Source organism: Schistocerca nitens, chromosome 4 (genome assembly GCF_023898315.1).
Source record: "Schistocerca nitens isolate TAMUIC-IGC-003100 chromosome 4, iqSchNite1.1, whole genome shotgun sequence".
Lineage (NCBI taxonomy): Eukaryota > Metazoa > Arthropoda > Insecta > Orthoptera > Acrididae > Schistocerca > Schistocerca nitens.
The window spans coordinates 733,523,454-733,545,069 of record NC_064617.1 but is presented as its reverse complement, the minus strand read 5'-3'; the positions used below and the strand labels follow the sequence as shown (position 1 = coordinate 733,545,069).

Sequence of the window (21,616 nt, the reverse complement as noted above, 5' to 3'; positions counted from 1 at the left end):
TTTCTTCCAGTTTTCAGTTTTCTCCTCATTGTTGCCAGACAACCTTCTCCTTTAATTCGCCGCTTCTTTTCACTCAAACTGTTACAAACATCTGCTGCCTCCGCCAGTTTAACACTGAGGAGTAATCGCAAGGAACATGAAAAAATGGCTCTGAGCACTATGGGACTTAACATCTGTGGTCATCAGTCCCCTAGAACTTAGAACTACTTAAACCTAACTAACCTAAGGACATCACACACATCCATGCCCGAGGCAGGATTCGAACCTGCGACCGTAGCAGTCACGCGGTTCCGGACTGAGCGCCTAGAGCCGCTAGACCACCGCGGCCGGCAAGGAACATGAAGCCTTACATACTTTAACAGCAGTGGCTGCTTAACCACATGCCATCTGTCTATTGCATTTGGTACAACATTTTCATTCGTGCCACTTTGAGCCTTTTATGCGTTATTGGGCTTGGCATGTATATCGTATTACACAAAAAATTCAAAATTCCGTATTATTATCGCACCTAGAGCTTTTTTATTTCAAGTCTTGAACCAGTCTTTATACATTCTAAAATAGTGTTTCAAGTCATTATCAATCACGACGTCAAAGCGTATTAAGTCACTACATCTCCCAGCAACATACCGCATTCCTGCCAACGATGCTCGCAAACACACCCGCAAGTCCTGTAACTTCTCACACAACGGCTAACAAGAAGGGGAAAGTACGAGGAACGAAATGACGTAAGAAAATTAGATCCTGAGAGCTAACGTAATACTTAATAACACAACAGGTAGTTTCCGTGAGAGTGCACTGGTAGATGTTTGGACCACTGTTGATGTTAATGAAACCACTTACATACCTCAGTCCCCGGAATTTGAGTAAATGTGTTGTGTTCATCTTGCCGATATGATTTTGAAAGAAGTAACTCCGAAGTTCCGAGACTCGAACTGTTGACTACAAGTTGCTTCGGCTAAGACAGTATATTTGTATGTAAATGATCCTCAGTTCACAATGTTTAGTCATAAAATACTAATGTTTTCCTGTTGATATTCTGTTTCAGAATGGTGTGTCACTCACTTGCAGTATTTGCTTTAAATGTATGATTCCTTCATGATACTTCAATTTTCACTTATGTATTACCGTTTCCCTGTTAAGACCTATTACACAACAATCACGAAGAATGTATTCGTAGTACATCATAGGTACATCAAGTAAAATATTAAATGGTTGTCATCGCAGTATCATTAATAACCATTGACCTTAAGACGCTATAGCAAATTTTACGAGAAAATTTTCGGAGAATTATGTAACCTTTGATAATAACTGGTTTTGTAAACAAGTACGAAGTTTTTTAGGGAGAGATGAGAAAAATAACAAACAAATAAATTATATGGTGATAATTTTATGATATCTGTGACGATTTTAGGACCCAAGTGTCACTTAGTCAGTGATAATCACGATGTCGACAACTCTTTATACTGTGACCCAAATACACTCCTGGAAATTGAAATAAGAACACCGTGAATTCATTGTCCCAGGAAGGGGAAACTTTATTGACACATTCCTGGGGTCAGATACATCACATGATCACACTGACAGAACCACAGGCACATAGACACAAGCAACAGAGCATGCACAATGTCGGCACTAGTACAGTGTATATCCACCTTTCGCAGCAATGCAGGCTGCTATTCTCCCATGGAGACGATTGTAGAGATGCTGGATGTAGTCCTGTGGAACGGCTTGCCATGCCATTTCCACCTGGCGCCTCAGTTGGACCAGCGTTCGTGCTGGACGTGCAGACCGCGTGAGACGACGCTTCATCCAGTCCCAAACATGCTCAATGGGGGACAGATTCGGAGATCTTGCTGGCCAGGGTAGTTGACTTACATCTTCTAGAGCACGTTGGGTGGCACGGGATACATGCGGACGTGCATTGTCCTGTTGGAACAGCAAGTTCCCATTGCCGGTCTAGGAATGGTAGAACGATGGGTTCGATGACGGTTTGGATGTACCGTGCACTATTCAGTGTCCCCTCGACGATCACCAGTGGTGTAAGGCCAGTGTAGGAGATCGCTCCCCACACCATGATGCCGGGTGTTGGCCCTGTGTGCCTCGGTCGTATGCAGTCCTGATTGTGGCGCTCACCTGCACGGCGCCAAACACGCATACGACCATCATTGGCACCAAGGCAGAAGCGACTCTCATCGCTGAAGAAGACACGTCTCCATTCGTCCCTCCATTCACGCCTGTCGCGACACCACTGGAGGCGGGCTGCACGATGTTGGGGCGTGAGCGGAAGACGGCCTAACGGTGTGCGGGACCGTAGCCCAGCTTCATGGAGACGGTTGCGAATGGTCCTCGCCGATACCCCAGGAGCAACAGTGTCCCTAATTTGCTGGGAAGTGGCGGTGCGGTCCCCTACGGCACTGCGTAGGATCCTACGGTCTTGGCGTGCATCCGTGCGTCGCTGCGGTCCGGTCCCAGGTCGACGGGCACGTGCACCTTCCGCCGACCACTGGCGACAACATCGATGTACTGTGGAGACCTCACGCCCCACGTGTTGAGCAATTCGGCGGTACGTCCACCCGGCCTCCCGCATGCCCACTATACGCCCTCGCTCAAAGTCCGTCAATTGCACATACGGTTCACGTCCACGCTGTCGCGGCATGCTACCAGTGTTAAAGACTGCGATGGAGCTCCGTATGCCACGGCAAACTGGCTGACACTGACGGCGGCGGTGCACAAATGCTGCGCAGCTAGCGCCATTCGACGGCCAACACCGCGGTTCCTGGTGTGTCCGCTGTGCCGTGCGTGTGATCATTGCTTGTACAGCCCTCTCGCAGTGTCCGGAGCAAGTATGGTGGGTCTGACACACCGGTGTCAATGTGTTCTTTTTTCCATTTCCAGGAGTGTATATATAAAAGCAATATTCTTGACGTCCATAAAGAAATTCACACTAGTGGATGCAAGAATGAGTTACTTACCGAAGAGGATCATAACAGCAAAGAACTTGTAGTTTTACGCGAATAGTACTATCAACGTATTTCTCATTGGGCCTTGAAATTTAATTTGTAAGATCTGCGCATTAAGATCTAGGTTCACGGGATAAAATATTACAATATTATAGTGCCTGTGTTGTTAAAAAGAACGATACAATGTTCCTTCGGACATCCAAACTGTTTTTACGCAGTGTTACACTGCCGCGAGTGGTACACCAATCCTTGTATACACGTTGAACAACCTGTGTTGGTACACCAATAAATAGAGCGACTTCATTCACAGTGTTGTCTGGGAACGTAGGAACACCGTATGCACCGCAGTATCGTATTAATCCGCCGATACCAGGTAATTACATAACGTGTGTACGAGTAAAGGTTATGACGTAGTAACGATGACATATGGAAGTTTTGGTCTGGCCGTGAGTCGTAGATGGATAACCAAAGCGGTTAAGGCGACCTCTCGCGTCAAGTGTATCAGGGATGCGACAGTTTGTTGGTAGGTTTGTGGAGGTAGGTGGCATTAGATGTCTACGCACAGTTCATGTAATTCGCATCATAACGGGCCACTGATTTACGAACGGGGTGATCGTACCCGTTAGCGACCCAGATGTTTCAAATGGTTCAAATGGCTCTGAGCACTATGCGACTTAATTTCTGAGGTCATCAGTCACCTAGAACTTAGAACTAATTAAACCTAACTAACCTAAGGACATCACACACATCCATGCCCGAGGCAGGATTCGAACCTGCGACCGTAGCGGTCGCTCGGCTCCAGACTGTAGCGCCTAGAACGGCACGGCCACTCCAGCCGGCGACCCAGATGGGTTCCAAAGGATTTACATCAGGCGAATTTCGTCGCCGAGACATCAGCATCACTTCAATGCTCCTCAAATCACTGTAGCACGGTTCCGGCTCTGAGAGACGGACAGTTATACTGCTGAACGATGACATGGCCGTCGGGGAATATGTCAAGGATGAAGGGATGCAGGTGGTTACCCTGCTGTCAGCGTGTCTTCGATGACTACCGCATGTCCCATGCAAGCGTATTAGAATTTCACGCACCAGCATTGTGCCTTTTGGCAGAGATGCCTCAGAATACCATCTGTCCTACTTAACACAGCAGACAAGCCTCCGAAACCCACATTTTGTGAAGATTCGTGAACGTCCCATCATTTAGCACCCAGTGCAGTCATTCTACCTCTTCCTGTGGGTGCTCACGACAGTAGCACGTGAACATTCGAAGAGCTTCGCTATTTCCGAGAGGCTCGTTCGCAGGCTTTGCGTAATAATAATATTCAGCCCTTTGTCAAACTCGCTTATCTCAATAAATTTCCCCATTTGCAGGCTATATCTTCGTTATGGTGATCCCCTGTCCGTGTCTGCCCAGATAGTATAGTTTTGCCTCCAGGCGGCGTCCACCGTTGCGGTGGGCAGTCATAATGATTTGGATTATCAGCGTAAAAGTAACACAATGGTGGAAAGGAGCTACCGTGTTCCGACGTTTCCATACGACACACCGAGAACGAAGTTGCTCGATTTGTTGGTGTATCAACATCGGCTGTCCAACGTGTTTACAATGAATGGTTTACCACTCGAGACCATGTAACACGGCGTAAGAGCAGTGGTCGTAAAAAGATGTTAGCTGATAGCGACTGGGGACGGGTTTCAAACCTTATCAGTGACAATCGGCTTCAGTCCAATGGGAATTTCTGTTGTCTGTGAATTCTGGTCCATCTCATCCAATTTCCGAAAGAAACTTGAGAAGCAAACTGCATGCAATAAACTTAAATAGTGGAGTATCCCTCAAAAAGCAATTACCCGTAGGAGCATATGTGCCGCCCGGAGTGGCGGAGCGGTTCTAGGCGCTACAGTCTGGAACCGCGCGACGCTACGGTCGCAGGTTCAAATCCTGCCTCGGGCATGAATGTGTGTGATGTCCTTAGGTTAGTTAGGTTTACGTAGTTCTAAGTTCTAGGGGACTGATGACCTCAGAAGTTAAGTCCCATAGTGCTCAGAGCCATTTGAACCATCGGAGCGTATGAACTGCACGTCTTATGGGGGTCAAGAAGCAACACAGATACATACAGTAGCTTACTGGGAGCGGGTAGTGTAGTCAGACGCGTCGCGAATCGTCTAGTCCACAGGATATGAAGGGTACAGTGGTGTTCTCACATCATGACTTCTGCCCACTCATTCAGGTTACCATGAACACGAACCACGATGTTTATTTCATCATTCTCTGTGACCAAATGTTGCCCATTCATGTACATCTTCGTGATGAGTATGCTGGCGGCACTTTCGCGTTCCAAGATAACATCCGTGTTCACAGAACTGTACTCATACGTCCTTGATTTCACGATCAGTCGACTGGCCCGCCAAACCACCCGATCTTAATGCCATCGAAAATCTCGGATACTATCTGGCACAGTGGGTGACACATACCAATAAATATTCCCGCAATTTCATACTTCTGCGAAATGTAATCGTCAACGAATGGTTGTGTATGGCATATGTGAAGAAAGTGAAGTCCCTTACTCGCCCAATTGAAGCCGTTATATATGCTACAGATAGTGCTAGACGGTATTAGCGTCTTGTATATCTCCTGGAGACTTTTTTTTGTGCAGTGTGCTTATAACTCATACACCGGGTGGTTATAATTAAACTTTCACTATTTAACAAGTTACAACGTGGAAACCAATTACCGTACGAGGACCAAACATGGTAGCGTTAATTTAATGTTCATGGGGAAGAGAAATAATGTAGAATCACTTCAATTGAAACACTTTTAATGTGCTGTTACGGTACATCATACCATTACATACCGGTTCCAGTACTGCTACAAGAGGGTTTCAATATGGATCCCGTCAGTGTCCAGAGGATACTGAAAGTGCTGGATTGCAATCTGCACAACAGAACGAAGCATATCCGTTGGTATGCTACTACCTCTATTGATATGCTGCGCTTCAGGGCCGGTATGACATGCTGGCGAAGCATATCCCAGTTATGTTGGCCAGTCACACTGCACGTCTTTGATCCTTGAGGGCCAACCTGTTCAAAAAAGAATGGGCCAATGATGAACGTAGCCATGAAGCCACATCGTATGGTGACACGTTCACCACAAGAGGAACTTCAAGCACAATGACTTGACGTGAAGATGCCCAGACTCGGTAGTTCTGTGTGTTCACTTTTCCCGTCAGAGAAACATGATCTTCGTCTGTCCATAGGATGGTCCACGGCCAGCCCTCTCAACTTCAACCCTTGCGAAAAAGTGGAGAACGAAGCCAACATGTCGTTGTGCGACCTGTGGTGCAAGCTTATGGCTCTTGTACGGTACCATTTGAGAATGGTTCGAACCACCTTCTGTACAGTGGACCACGGGATGTTCAACTGTCGTGACACAGCACGCAGACTGTCTGACGATCGGGAATTGCGCGCAGCGTTGTCTGCCATAGCAACAGCGATTTCATGACCCACCTGTGGTGCAACCGGTTGTCGGCCTCTTCCTGTAGTTCATCACGCTCCGCACCGCAGGTAGAGAAAGAGGACCCTTTCGGAATCCTTTCAGCCGGCGATATTCTCGAAGTGCAGGTGCTGCATTACTGTTGTTTTGATAACAGAGCGTTACCAATAATACCCCGCTCCTTTTATCCAAGCCCATGTTCACACGTCAACAAGTGCACTGCGACTTGTCAGATGTGAGAGAGTATGAATCACGGTGACTGATCACGGCACCTGGTGGCCATAGTTGGAACTGGGCGGCGGAGCTGTGACGCATGGAAATCATGCATCCCAACTCTGGACATTAATGCTACCATGTTTGGTACTCGTACAGTAATTAGTTTCCATGTTATAACGTGTTAAATAGGGAAAGTTTAATTATAAACACCCGGTATACGAGATCACAGTATTCTAGACCTCAATAAATTATTTCAAATGCGTGTAACATGAGGTAAATTCCCTAAACGCTACCAAAACAGCAGAGGAGCTGTAATACGACAGGAATATCCCCAACGTATTGTTTGTTTGCACGTTGTTGAAATGACAGTTTAGTCACAAAAATGTTCCAAACTTGATGAGCGAGCCGTTCCAGAATGAACTCAGATTACTAGCATAATCACTGTAATAATTGTTAAGTGTCATTTGACTGTAGCTGAAGGTTATTACGTTTAAAAACTAAAAACATCAATGTCATCGCGAGCGTATATATATATATATATATATATATATATATATATATATATATATATATATACACTCCTGGAAATTGAAATAAGAACACCGTGAATTCATTGTCCCAGGAAGGGGAAACTTTATTGACACATTCCTGGGGTCAGATACATCACATGATCACACTGACAGAACCACAGGCACATAGACACAGGCAACAGAGCATGCACAATGTCGGCACTAGTACAGTGTATATCCACCTTTCGCAGCAATGCAGGCTGCTATTCTCCCATGGAGACGATCGTAGAGATGCTGGATGTAGTCCTGTGGAACGGCTTGCCATGCCATTTCCACCTGGCGCCTCAGTTGGACCAGCGTTCGTGCTGGACGTGCAGACCGCGTGAGACGACGCTTCATCCAGTCCCAAACATGCTCAATGGGGGACAGATCCGGAGATCTTGCTGGCCAGGGTAGTTGACTTACACCTTCTAGAGCACGTTGGGTGGCACGGGATACATGCGGACGTGCATTGTCCTGTTGGAACAGCAAGTTCCCATTGCCGGTCTAGGAATGGTAGAACGATGGGTTCGATGACGGTTTGGATGTACCGTGCACTATTCAGTGTCCCCTCGACGATCACCAGTGGTGTACGGCCAGTGTAGGAGATCGCTCCCCACACCATGATGCCGGGTGTTGGCCCTGTGTGCCTCGGTCGTATGCAGTCCTGATTGTGGCGCTCACCTGCACGGCGCCAAACACGCATACGACCATCATTGGCACCAAGGCAGAAGCGACTCTCATCGCTGAAGACGACACGTCTCCATTCGTCCCTCCATTCACGCCTGTCGCGACACCACTGGAGGCGGGCTGCACGATGTTGGGGCGTGAGCGGAAGACGGCCTAACGGTGTGCGGGACCGTAGCCCAGCTTCATGGAGACGGTTGCGAATGGTCCTCGCCGATACCCCAGGAGCAACAGTGTCCCTAATTTGCTGGGAAGTGGCGGTGCGGTCCCCTACGGCACTGCGTAGGATCCTACGGTCTTGGCGTGCATCCGTGCGTCGCTGCGGTCCGGTCCCAGGTCGACGGGCACGTGCACCTTCCGCCGACCACTGGCGACAACATCGATGTACTGTGGAGACCTCACGCCCCACGTGTTGAGCAATTCGGCGGTACGTCCACCCAGCCTCCCGCATGCTCACTATACGCCCTCGCTCAAAGTCCGTCAACTGCACATACGGTTCACGTCCACGCTGTCGCGGCATGCTACCAGTGTTAAAGACTGCGATGGAGTTCCGTATGCCACTGCAAACTGGCTGACACTGACGGCGGCGGTGCACAAATGCTGCGCAGCTAGCGCCATTCGACGGCCAACACCGCGGTTCCTGGTGTGTCCGCTGTGCCGTGCGTGTGATCATTGCTTGTACAGCCCTCTCGCAGTGTCCGGAGCAAGTATGGTGGGTCTGACACACCGGTGTCAATCTGTTCTTTTTTCCATTTCCAGGAGTGTATATATATATATATATATATATATATATATATATATATATATATATATATATATATATATATATAGGGTGTTACAAAAAGTTACGGGCAAACTTTCAGGAAACATTCCTCACACGGAAATAAAGAAAAGATGTTATGTGGACATGTGTCCGGAAACGCTTAATTTCCATGTTAGAGCTCATTTTAGTTTCGTCATTCCAACGTGATCAAATTGTAAATTTTCACAATCAACATGTGTGGGCTGACGAGAATCCGCACGCAATTGTGCAATCACGTCATCAACACAGATTTTCTGTGAACGTTTGGGCAGGCATTGTTGGTGATGTCTTGATTGGGCCCCATGTTCTTCCTCAATGGAGCACGTTATCATGATTCCATACGGGATACTCTACCTGTGCTGCTAGAACATGTGCCTTTACAAGTACGACACAACATGTGGTTCATGCACGATGGAGCTCTGCACATTTCAGTCGAAGTGTTCGTACGCTTCTCAACAACAGATTCGGTGACCGATGGATTGGTAGAGGCGGACCAATTCCATGGCCTCCACGCTATCCTGACCTCAATCCTCTTGACTTTCATTTATGGGGACATTTGAAAGCTCTTGTCTACGCAACCCCGGTACTAAATGTAGAGACTCATCGTGCTCGTATTGTGGACGGCTCTGATACAATACGCCATTCTCCAGGGCTGCATCAGCGCATCAGTGATTCCATGCGACGGAGGGTGGATGCATGTATCCTCGCTAACGGAGGACATTTTGAACATTTCCTGTAACAAAGTGTTTGAAGTCACGCTGGTACGTTCTGTTGCTGTGTGTTTCCATTCCATGATTAATGTGATTTGAAGAGAAGTAATAAAATGAGCTCTAACATGGAAAGTAATCGTTTCCGGACACATGTCCACATAACATATTTTCTTTCTTTGTGTGTGAGGAATGTTTCCTGAAAGTTTGGCCGTACCTTTTTGTAACATCATATATATATATATATATATATATATATATATATATATATATATATATATGTGTGTGTGTGTGTGTGTGTGTGTGTGTGTGTGTGTGTGTGTGTGTGTGCATTAAGATCAATTTACAATAAACTAATTTCACTTTAAGCTGCCAAACGAAGTTCCTCTTTTGCCCCGTTCACCTGGTCGCTATCATAGCATTGACTCTCATTGACTCCTTTTGTTTTCTTTCAGATCCCGACATCGGTGCTGAAAGCCGTGAACCAGATGCTGAACAATAAACAGGGCAAGTAGCCAGGCCTGGGATCTGTGGTCATGACAAGTGAAGAGCACGCTCTTTGTTCCTATCCCTCCGCATGGGAATTAGGCTTTCTGTTCTTGAATTGTACTTCCCGCATGATTGTTTTCCACTTTACTGTAGTATACTACACTTAATTGTAGATCTCATAATTTCCTTACACACAACGCACAACGCTCCCACTGGTCGTTATATGCAGCATAGTTTTGAGAAATCGACAGCTCTCTGCGGAACATGAATATCTGTTTCAAATAAAATATTACGTATGTTGGGTCTTCTAACCACTTACACTTTTATGTCAACACCTTGAAGATTGTACCTGCGACATTAACCGAAAGTGTTCGATATTAGTCTTCGGCCAACCATTACAACAATGGTGAAACGTTTTCTATGTGACTTCCTAAAATTCCCTGAAAGTCTGTATTAATGCAGTAACATGTCTTGCCAAATGATGACCATACTCAAATATGAGACTTGGTTAGAAAAAATTACATTAAATCTAGTTTAATAAAAAAAAATATAAAACAACGGACGTCGTCATTCTTTCGACATTAAACACTTCCAAACTTTCCCCAATCGCGTCCTATGGAACTTAAGTGATCATTTTTCCGACTTCTTGTAAATAATCCCACCAATGTTAAGATGTCACTTTACAGAAACGATAGATAGGTTGTAAGTCGGAGAGATGAACATGAATAGTTCGCCTGACAAACCTGGACGTTCGTTGATAAATCATGTAAAGCTTGAACTACAGTGAAGTCACTGTTAATGGTACCTCACAAAAACACAACCTTACAACTCAATTACACAGATGCAGTTCATGGTCAGTTATTAGTTTCATATTTGAAAAGACTGTCTAAACATTGACGCTAATTCTTCCAAAATGGGCATTTCTAGAGTCGCCTAGAGTAGACCACACATTGCCCACCCATATGAAATACATTCGGAGTCCTAAGAACATCTTCGCATCTCATAGGATCAGATTTTGTAGTATGACACTAGCCATGTATTGACAACTATGCTCGTTACACTGACTCAAGAGTCGACTTAAGGTACACCTGACATAAACCGTCGTCTGGCGCTACGACAGTAAGATTTCCATACAGGATGTAACATAATTAATAGCGGCCGCTTGGAGAGATAAGCTGAGAGGTGTGCTAGCGCTAGTAGGGAAAACTGTCGGGCTGGGTGTGGACATCATAGATAAATACATACATTTATTTACCAAGTGTCAAAACACTACTTCACTCTTCCTGTGTCCTTCACTTTGGTATTTTTCTTCCAATGAACACGTGCATGATTTTCGCGCAGTGAATATTTTTGTACATTCGTAGACGATAAGAGGCTGTTGTAAATTAGGACGGTACGCCCTTTTCCCCTCTACTCTTACTCTGTTTTGTTTAAACAAACTGTATCTCTGTATGTGTGTTGCCTGTGTTGCATGTTTGGTAGTATAAGATACTACTAATTGGATCTGTTGTAAATACCTGTAAATAGAACGATACGTTAATTCAGAATGTGTTAAATGTTACGAACCAACTTAAAGAACTATTTTTACTAACAATTTACATAGATACGTTAAGAAAAAAATTGGTACTGTTTACCTGAAAACTGAAAAGTAAATATTGGAGAACATAAAGTATCGAATATGCTTAACACTCTTAAGTAATGTCTTTGAGTATTACTGTACATTGTTTTCAAATATCCTTAGTGCTATAAGCACCCACATATTGCGTTTTACGTATTCTTTTCGTTTATGGACACTTCCCGTATGCAAATTGGCTGTCAATATAATTAACAATTCTGTGACACACTTATTAAATATTGTAAGACGATGAAAATTATGATTGATCTATTCAGTTTCAAATAACAGCGAAATTTCTCATCATGGCTAACAACGGAAGAACATCTCACTGGCGGTGGCACTTGCACTGTTTCATAATTGAGTACTGAAAGGCACCTAGAACCACAATCAATGCGAGTAATGTTGACTTATACATATTGTTTTCTTAACGCTAACGTGTTGCCGCCATCAAAATAACATACACTGCTGGCAGTCAAGTTTATTACTTGTCTACTTTGTCCTGTGTGCTATGCGTTTCGGGAAGTAATTCCCATTCTCAGTTGTTTTTATATTTTACATCTTAATTATATGTACTTCGCGTGAAATGTCGCATCGACCTCGTAATCTCACTAGTATAGAGTTACTTGTCCGATAGGTTCTAGCAATGTAAAAGCATATTTCATTTTTGGGAATAATATGCCGAAAGTCACTGATGGCCATCATCGCTAGCAGAAAACCGTAATAAGATAGACAGGGAAAAATAATGTTAAAAGTCGCCATAAAGCATAAATATTACTTTCACAGAAAAGGTACACTTCAGTAATAACATGAAAAATAAAAATTATTTACTATGTAACAGGTACATGACTAATTTTTTCTATCATTATTGTTTTAATTTTGTTTGATTTCACAAAATTGTCAAAGAATCTGAAGAAATTCATTAATCTGATTTCAAGTTCTATGCTTAGGAAGCTGTCTTCTGATTTCGAGCAATACCAGTGGATCTGCACATTTTGCAACGTTTTCTTTGTATGGATTTTATTTGTCTGGTGAAGTGCTTCGACATTTAAAGTGAATTAATTCATGGAACAAATGTTGCACAAGATAAAATCCTGAGTGGCATTACACTTTAAAATTTTAGTTGCTTTTGCAGAACTACAGCAGTCATTTGTAATAGACAAGAAATGCCAAATTTTATTGATGCAGAAACAGTAGTACCGTTCAAACGCGCTTCACAAATGAAACACATTTTAAGAGAGAGTTACGTTTCCTCGCAGCATTCGTTCTAGACATAGAAAGTGTATTTCTGTTAGCACATGTGGAAGAAGAGAAATGTGTAGCTGTATAACTTTACAATCGGTTCTCACCTACAAATAAAACTGTAATGGAGTCAATTGAGACCTACTGGATGATACTAATTAAACTTTCACTTCTTAAACAAGTGTAGATGGAAAACTATTTACACAATGGGTACCCAACATCATAGGAATGTTGTTCAGAGTATGCGCTGCACGATTTGCGTTGTTAGTAGTGTTAGTGTCATGATTTGTCGTTAGGTGCCGATACTGGTACGACGATACAGGGATGAAACACAAGCATCAGTTTCCATTGAAGTTGCCGACAGTCAACATGGACAAGGAGGGCAGGGCTTTACTTGTAAAGCTGTTTTATCAAAACGACAGAAATAGTCTGCTGCCCTTCCTGAGTATATACGCAGTAAAGGAGTACGGAGAGGTTCTCTTTCAGTATTTGGGTTGAAGAACGTTATTCAGAAGTTCGAATTAACTGGCGATTTTGGAATTGCTCGTGGGGGATGCCAATGGCCAATTTTGCCACAAGTTGTTGAAGAAGTTACTGTCACCATGGCGGAGAGTTCTGGACACTTGGTTGACGATGAGCACAGAGGAGACGTAGCCAATATTTCACCTGAGACGTGTCGGGCAAGAGTAGAGCAGGCGCCGGCCGAAGTGGCCGTGCGGTTAAAGGCGCTGCAGTCTGGAACCGCAGGACCGCTACGGTCGCAGGTTCGAATCCTGCCTCGGGCATGGATGTTTGTGATGTCCTTAGGTTAGTTAGGTTTAACTAGTTCTAAGTTCTAGGGGACTAATGACCTCAGCAGTTGAGTCCCATAGTGCTCAGAGCCATTTGAACCATTTTTAGTAGAGCAGGCTGTCGTGTGTGTAAATGGTCGCCACATTGAGCAAAGTCTGCTACCTCGAACGTAAACGTGGTACGCAATTAACAGACGTTACCCTACCCTCTTGAAATTGAAATGTGTTTCTTTAAATGGTTTATTCGTTATTTCTCTTTTTCATGTCGTTAAATATGTTCCCAGAAGATTAATTGTCCTAGGCTCACTCATTTTTCCTGGGGACCCTCTCAAGTAGCGAAAGCTTAATTGTAAACATCCTATAAACATCTAGCGAGCGTTGGGTAGAATACGGAGTTTCGACACAACTGGTCTGCTCTAGGTCATTATGGAGCTAGTCTTATTACACCTTCCGAGACACATCTTGGAACAATAAGGTTGTGGTTTTGGTTGTCGATGACTAATGGTTATGGACTGTACTACTATGTTCGTGTTGTTAGATGGTAATGGAGTGAAAGGAAACGATAGGGCGAAACCTGATGTCGTCAAGCGACGTGATCATCTTCAATAGCACCAAATGGGTCTCCGATGCTCAGCAAATAGGATCGCTGAATCACTATCAACAGTTTCCCGAAAGCTTACTCTAGAAGACACTATGGAGCGGTTTGGTATCCAACGCAGGCTAATAATCTTGAACTGTAAATCACTCTTCATCCCCTTGGGATGAAAATTTCTTCCTTGATTTATATTCGAAGCAGCTACTGCCTCACCGAATGATATCGTCCTACAGTGAAGTCCCTCGGCTAACGAGACAGGTTTGAAATAAACGAGCTCTATAGAAAGGGACTGATTGTGTTATGTATCTTTAATGTCACTGTAGCTCAAATAAATACGCGTTGAATGTGTTATTTGGAATTCACGTTCGGCGCATTATGACTACTGCGATCAAATAAGATAATATTCGTTTACTTATTAACTGAAATGTCCAAAGCCTATTTGCGATGCCTTTTCCCGATGAAGCACGTACGGGGTAACGTTACAAGATAACTATAAGAAACCACTTACAGTAAATTGTGAAGCCCGGTTAAAATGAGAGGAGATCAAAAGGATGTCTAATAAAACACCTTGATGCAAATGAAATCTTTTTAAACTTCGGTGGGTGTCACAAAATATCCATTTTGTACGAGTGGTGTTTCTGCTACGCATGTAATAAATTTAACACCTATCTAGTGATATCCCTATTCTGTATTGGCTTGTAGCAAACTTTAGCGATTAAATTTTTAACTTCTGTCGCTCTCAGTTGCATGTAGTATTATCTGGATGATTATCACTTCTGATCCATCTAATGACGTATAATTAAAGTAATTCTTCGTGCCACACGCGTTTCGCCTTTATTATTTTAAAAGCAACATCTGCTGCAAATTTCGTACATGCTACTCTACACGTGTTATTGTTCCGGTTTTGTATCCAAAACAATAAATAAAGTAAATGGGTGTTCATTTATCATTGCTGTAAAAATGAAATTTCGACTGGTAGTAAGCATAAGAACAGCTCTACAACTGGGAATAGAACGAAAGTAGAGCAGCATTATGAGATTTGACACTGATGATGCCTTTCAAATAATAAAGGCGATACGCATATCGCACGAAAAATTCCTTTTATTCAGTCGTAATCAGACTGACCTAAAGTGTTACTATCAAAATAACATCAGTAAAGAAATAAATAACTACGCTAATATGCAAAATTTAGGCATAACCCAGAAAGAAGAGAGAATTTTCTGAACAGGTTGTTGAAGAGCAACGCAACCAGATAAAGTTAGGAGAAAGATATGCCTCTAAAACGGTACCCAAAAAAGTGCGTTAAAATAAGCACTCTAATAGAAGATACACGTTTACAAATAAGTAACAAGACATGATAATCTACATAACAAAAAGAACACACTTAATAAAGGATATTGTGAACCGCAGTCGGTTTTCTTTCTCTACAGCGATATGACGCACACAGTATGACGTGACGCAAGAGGAGAAACACTGCTTAGTTGTGAAAGAGTGCTTGGTAGTGGTGGAGAGGCTGTAGTCCGCCTCTTCAATGCAACGCAGACTAGCTATATCTACACGATTCAGATCTAAAGAGGCTGCTGTTCAGTACTCGTTGTGGATATTTCCAGAAATAAAAAATCACAAGTAGAGCAGGGGCGAGTTGTCAGTCTTTATCACTGATGAAGAGAAGTTGAAGCCAGCTGCGCTTGTGGAAACGTTCAACTGGTTGCAGCGCCTCATCTCACTAATTTTGAGGCTTAACAGACGTTCTCCAGCGATGTATGGATCTCTGTATGTGTTTGAAACACGATACCTTAGAACACCACCACCTAAAAATTGACCGGTTTCCAAGATATCCATGTGACAGTACGGACACGTTCTCACAGAATAAATATGCAATGAGAATCCGTTAACTAGACCTGGACAGGTATGTTAGAAACAGATTTCTCCTATCTTTATGGTTCAATTTTTACGTCGCACAATCTACTGTAAATGAGTCCTCCGCTACTCAAGCTTCCAGACTTTGGGATACAGATAAACTGCTTTGAATATCTGGTACTCTGATTTCTGGAACTGCAGATTTTGTGGCGGCGGTAGGTACTGCAAATGGCTGCTTGTGTACATTCTGGTTGATTGTATTTGAGATCTTAGTAAAAAACATTAAAATTGTATTTGAGATCTTAGTAAATATCATTAAAATAATTCTTCAGGTAAACATACAAATTCGTACTACTCTGAAATCTTAACTTCACATGACAATGCTTTCGCATTCAAGACAGTAGCGTAACGTGAGAACCGAACTTGTAACCCGAAAAGTATGTCATGTGAAATAAGAAGTTGTATAGCACATTAAAAAATTTATTATCTTGTGTAATAATATTTGCATGCATAGCTGAATTTTGTCGCTAGTTAAACCCATAAGTTGGACCCTATGGAGTGGTTACACTAGGTCGACACGTTATTTACGTACGAAGAATATTTCCTGTGTTTCGTTCAAACCGACAATAAGTCCTTGTACCTACACTTTGTAGTGCATTCAACACTGCTGGGACTGCGGTCTACCTGTTACCTGCTTGTCAGCGTCCCAGAATTCTGTCTAGCAGACCCAGCAACGAATGATGCCGTCGTAATATTAAGTTGCTTATATTTCTTTTATTTAGCTTGGGTTTATTGAAGCACACTGCTTCCAGGTTGATACAAATATGAAATCGTATAGAAAGTGCAATCACAACAGAAACAGTTTGAAAGATGATTTTAAATTACGAGCAATTTCCATGTCGGTGCAATATAGCTAAGGAATCAGAGAATTCAACGCAAATTGAGAAGCATACGCTTTGAGATCAGAGTGATTACGTAGCCACAAATAGAACACTAGCTTATATATATCGCATAAATCAAAAAGGGCTTTGTATATTTGATGATCTTCATGGTACAGTATAACAATAGCACTTGTTGGAAGGATTGCCTTCCACTTCACAAGGTTTTGCAGTAAACGGTTTCACTGTGCTTCGAAGAATCTGCTGTAAATAGCATGTCCTCTAAACACGCTTCTTCATTAATCTGACTGTCGCAGAAATTCTTACGCGTGATGCCTACCCGATGTAAGTGGTAAGGAGTTGACTATGGTTTGTACCAAGGCTGTTAGCATCTTCCTGCTAGCCTTAAATGTTCGATGCCGGGGGGGGGGGGGGGGGGGGGATTCTAATTACTGGTTGGATCGCTTCGTAATATTGACCTCTATGGCAGGCTGAAAGGCGTAATCTTTATCATTTTCTTCCTCAACCAGTTCTCGCGTCCGTAACTTGTGATCGGATGATGGTAGACTGACGTTCATTGTAGGGCTCTCAGATGCACTGATTTCCTGCGTCAGTTGGCTGGTTTTTTTCATTGTGAAACAACTCTACTTGAGCGCGGAGCACCACAGACAGGAGACAATCATACCTCTTCGTTAATTTAGAAATGATTCTCGTATACTTTCCAGTACGGCAATATTAATTTTACTGCTCCGCTTTTGGTTGTCAGTAGATTGCATTACGCTGACACTAAATTGGAAATTTGTGGTAAGGTCTTACGGGACCAAACTGCCGAGGTCATCGGTCCCTAAGCTTACACACTACTTAATCTAACTTAAACTAACCTACGCTAAGGACGACACACCCACCCATGCCCGAGGGAGGACTCGAACCTCTGACGGGGGAAGCCGCGCGGACAGTGACAAGGCGCCTAAGACCGCGCGTTTACCCAGCGCGGCACGCTGACACTATCAGCAGGTTCTGGAACCGCGTGTAACAAGCAAACTTGTGAGCCTCTCGAAGGACTATCGCTTCCATGTAAAATTCAGCAGTATGGAGCCAGACGAAATTGCTTGAAATATTTCGGCTTAGGGACAACAAACGCACGTTTACTGTTGAAGTCTCTTGACTAGAGATATTAGTGTACACCTGAACAAAGTGCGGCCTGTACAGATAATTGTAAGTGATGAAGCTGGAAATGATAGCGCCAAAACAATAGTGATTTTCGGTATTTTTCAACCGATATCGGAATGGAAAGCAAAATAGGACTTCGTAGCTGCCAATAGTGGAAGGCAAAGTTTGTACCTTTCTCAGGTAGGTCTTATGAGTGGAAGATTACCTCTCATTTCACATGGGAGGATAATTATTAGTGGGCTAATCACTTTTGCTAAATAAATTTTCTTGCCAAGTACTAACATCTAATATACAATGGAGGTTCAGCAATTTCTACTAATAAGGTGTTTGTCGGAGCCGACCTCTTTGTTCCAAGGCGTACGCGCAGGCATCGGAATGTATCATGTCAGGTTTATGAACTGCACGTCCATCAGCGCTGTGATACACGGAACATTTATAATCGATGACAGAGCAGACAAGGCCCTTGTACATGGTCAAGAGAATGTTAGGGTCTAACCACAGAATCTGTCAACGACGAACAACATGTACATAAAGCATATGGGACGTAGTTACCTACATTTACATGATTACTCTGCAATTCACAATTAAGTACCTGGCAGAGGGTTCACCGCACCACCTTCAAGCTATCTGTCTAGTGTTCCACTCTAGAACAGCGCATGGGGAAAACGAACACTTAAATCTTTCCGTGCGAACTCTCATTTCTCTTACGCGATTATGATGATCATTTCCCTCTCCGTGGGTGGGTGCCAAAAAAATATTTTCACACTCTGAGAAGAAAGTTATTGATTGAAATTTCATGAAAAGATCTTGCCGCAACTATAAACGCCTATGTTTTAATGACTACCAGCCCAATTCAAGTATCATATCTGGTGTACTCTCTCCCCTATTTCGCGATAGTACAAAACGAGCTGCCCTTCTTTGAACTTTCTCCCTGTTGCATTTTCTAAGTGTTTTGCCAATAAATTGTGGCTCTCTGGTTTGCTTTCCCCGTAGCGTTGTCTATGTGATCGTTCCAGTTTAAGTTATTCTTAATTGTAATCCTTAAGTATGTGGTTTAACTGACAGCCCTTTTATTTTTGTGATTTATCGTGTGACCGAAATTTAGCTGATTCATTTTAGTGCACGTATAGATGACTTCACACTTTTCATTATTTAGAATCAATTGCCATTTTTCCCACCATACAGATATCTTATCTAAATCGTTTTGCAATTTTTTTCGATCATCTTACTATTTTATTTGACGTAAATAACAGTCACATCTACAGACAATGTAAGGTGGCTGCTCAGATTGTCTCCCATATCGTTTTTGTGATGAGGAGCAGCAGGTGGCCCATAACAGTTTTTTGGGGAACGCCACATTTTACTCCAGTTCCTCGCGATGAAGTCGCTTGTGGATAACGGTGTCAAAAGAATTCATTACTTCGTCAAAATAAAGAGCTAGTAGTGTTCCACAAGAAAGGAATTTTCTTAATCTGCGTTGGCTGTTTGTCAACAAATCGTTTTCTTTGAGATGAGTCATAATGTACACACACACTATATGTTCCAAAATCCTACTGCAAATCAAGGTTAGTGATGTGAGTCTGTCATTCAACTTATTACTGCTATTTCCTTTCTGGGTATTGGTGTGACTTGTGCTACTTTCCGGCCTTTAGGCACGGTTCTTTCGACGAGTGAGCGATTGAATATCATTGCTAAATATGGAGCTATTGTATCAGCATACTCTGAAAAGAAACTGTCTGGTATTCATCCCTCATTAGGGGAGCTTATGGAAACAGCGTAGATAAGAGGTGTTGAGTCAGCCCTATCGTCTCGTTAAGACAGTCCAAGATTGCCAGTGTAGGTAAATGTGGTGGTATACCTGCAGTTTAGTATTTGCAGGTAGATATCTACTTCCCAATCCCTTTCTTCTGATTTTGACAGTAACAGCTGTTGCTCTCGCAGTCGTGATTATGATCTCAGCATTTGACGATAGATAAATGATCTATCGCAAATATATGAAGCCAACTTCTACCTCAAAGCGTTTATGTCTTAACAGCAATGGACAGGGAAGTTGAAGTTGCAGTCCAATGTGGACTATAAAACAGCGTCGTTAGTTTACATCAGTCTTACAGTACTTCCCCCAGTGTTTCTGCCACCTTCGAGGCAATAAACACACTATCATTACTGATCACCTCATTCGATCTATATGCGACTTTCACCATTAGACAACTTTATACAAGACGAAAGGCACCCTAGTTGGAATTATTTACTGAAATTTTTAGTATATCCTATAAGCGTTATACCTTTAAAATACATTTCGTATGTAAAAAAATCAACAGGAGGTGATACAGTTTGTGTTTTCTCACAGCTTCACAAGTAAATCGTATCTATCATTTTTGGAGGAAACTACATTAGAGTCGCTTTTGTAATCAGTCTCACATCTGCGTTATTTGTGTCGCATACAGTAACAAGACAGAAGTAGGCGGGTGGCAGTGACATGGTGATCGTCGGGCACCTTTCCATTTACTTTGCGCAAGAAATAGATGACATCGCAATACTCTCAGACGAAATAATGGAGACGAAATTGCAACCAGAAATATCCGGATTATTGTGGAAGGACTCCCTGTTAAAGAAGTTGTTAAAAAACCACCGTCCGTCCAGACATCCACTTATTAAACAAATTAATACTAAAATATGAAATCAAGAACAAATCCAGGTGTAAAATGAAAGATGAGCCCAACAACCTTGCAACAAAGCATGGGATTCAACGGAGACAGAATGTATATGCTGATTCATTAAAGAGAAGATCTTAAAAAAAGCAATACTCTCAAACTGAGAGTTGGTTGACGGACTACAGTGGCTCACTAGGTACGGTCCTATGAAGGGTGCTGTCTCCTTGTAGTGACATGAAATCTACACTCCAAGGTGGAACTCTACAGACGGAACGGGCTGTCATTTACCAAGTCTACGAATTGTTTCCAATGCGGGAAATTATTTCAAATATCAGGTATTTGTATGGAGTGTAGCCATGTATGGAAGTGAAACGTGGACGATAAATAGTTTAGACAAGAAGAAAATAGAAGCTTTGGAAATGTGGTGCTACAGAAGAATGCTGAAGATTAGATGGGTAGACCACATAACTAATGAGGAGGTATTGAATAGAATTGGAGGGAAGAGAAATTTGTGTCACAATTTGACTAGGAGGAGGGATCGGTTGGTGGGTCATATTCTGAGGTATCAACGGATCACCAATTTAGTATTGGAGTGCAGCTTGGTGGGTAAAAATCGAAGATGGAGACCAAGAGATGAATACACTAAACAGATTCAGAAGGATGTAGGTTGCAGTAGGTACTGGGAGATGAAGAAGCTTGCACAGGATAGAGTACCATGGAGAGCTGCATCAAACCAGTCTCAGGACTGAATACCACAACAACAACAACAACAACAGGCAAAACGCCTATCAGATTTTGGTAGTCAAAACATTTTTTTTATTTGCTACACTGATGGTAAAAGTACTAAGTCCAAATTGTTTTCGAGTTAGGGAGGGAGAAACTGACGTGGTAAGTGTAATTTTTGTATCCACAAGAAATCTG

The 21,616-nt window shown here is 42.9% G+C and overlaps 1 protein-coding gene across 1 annotated transcript in view; it reads left to right on the top strand.

Moving 5' to 3' along the window:
- The window catches only part of LOC126252932 (loricrin-like), an 86,011-nt gene that overhangs the window by 43,298 nt on the left and 21,097 nt on the right, over positions 1 to 21,616 (top strand). The window contains exon 4 of the mRNA XM_049953927.1: positions 9,863 to 9,914. Coding sequence (XP_049809884.1) covers positions 9,863 to 9,914 — 52 coding nt within the window. The remainder of the gene's footprint in view (positions 1 to 9,862; positions 9,915 to 21,616) is intronic.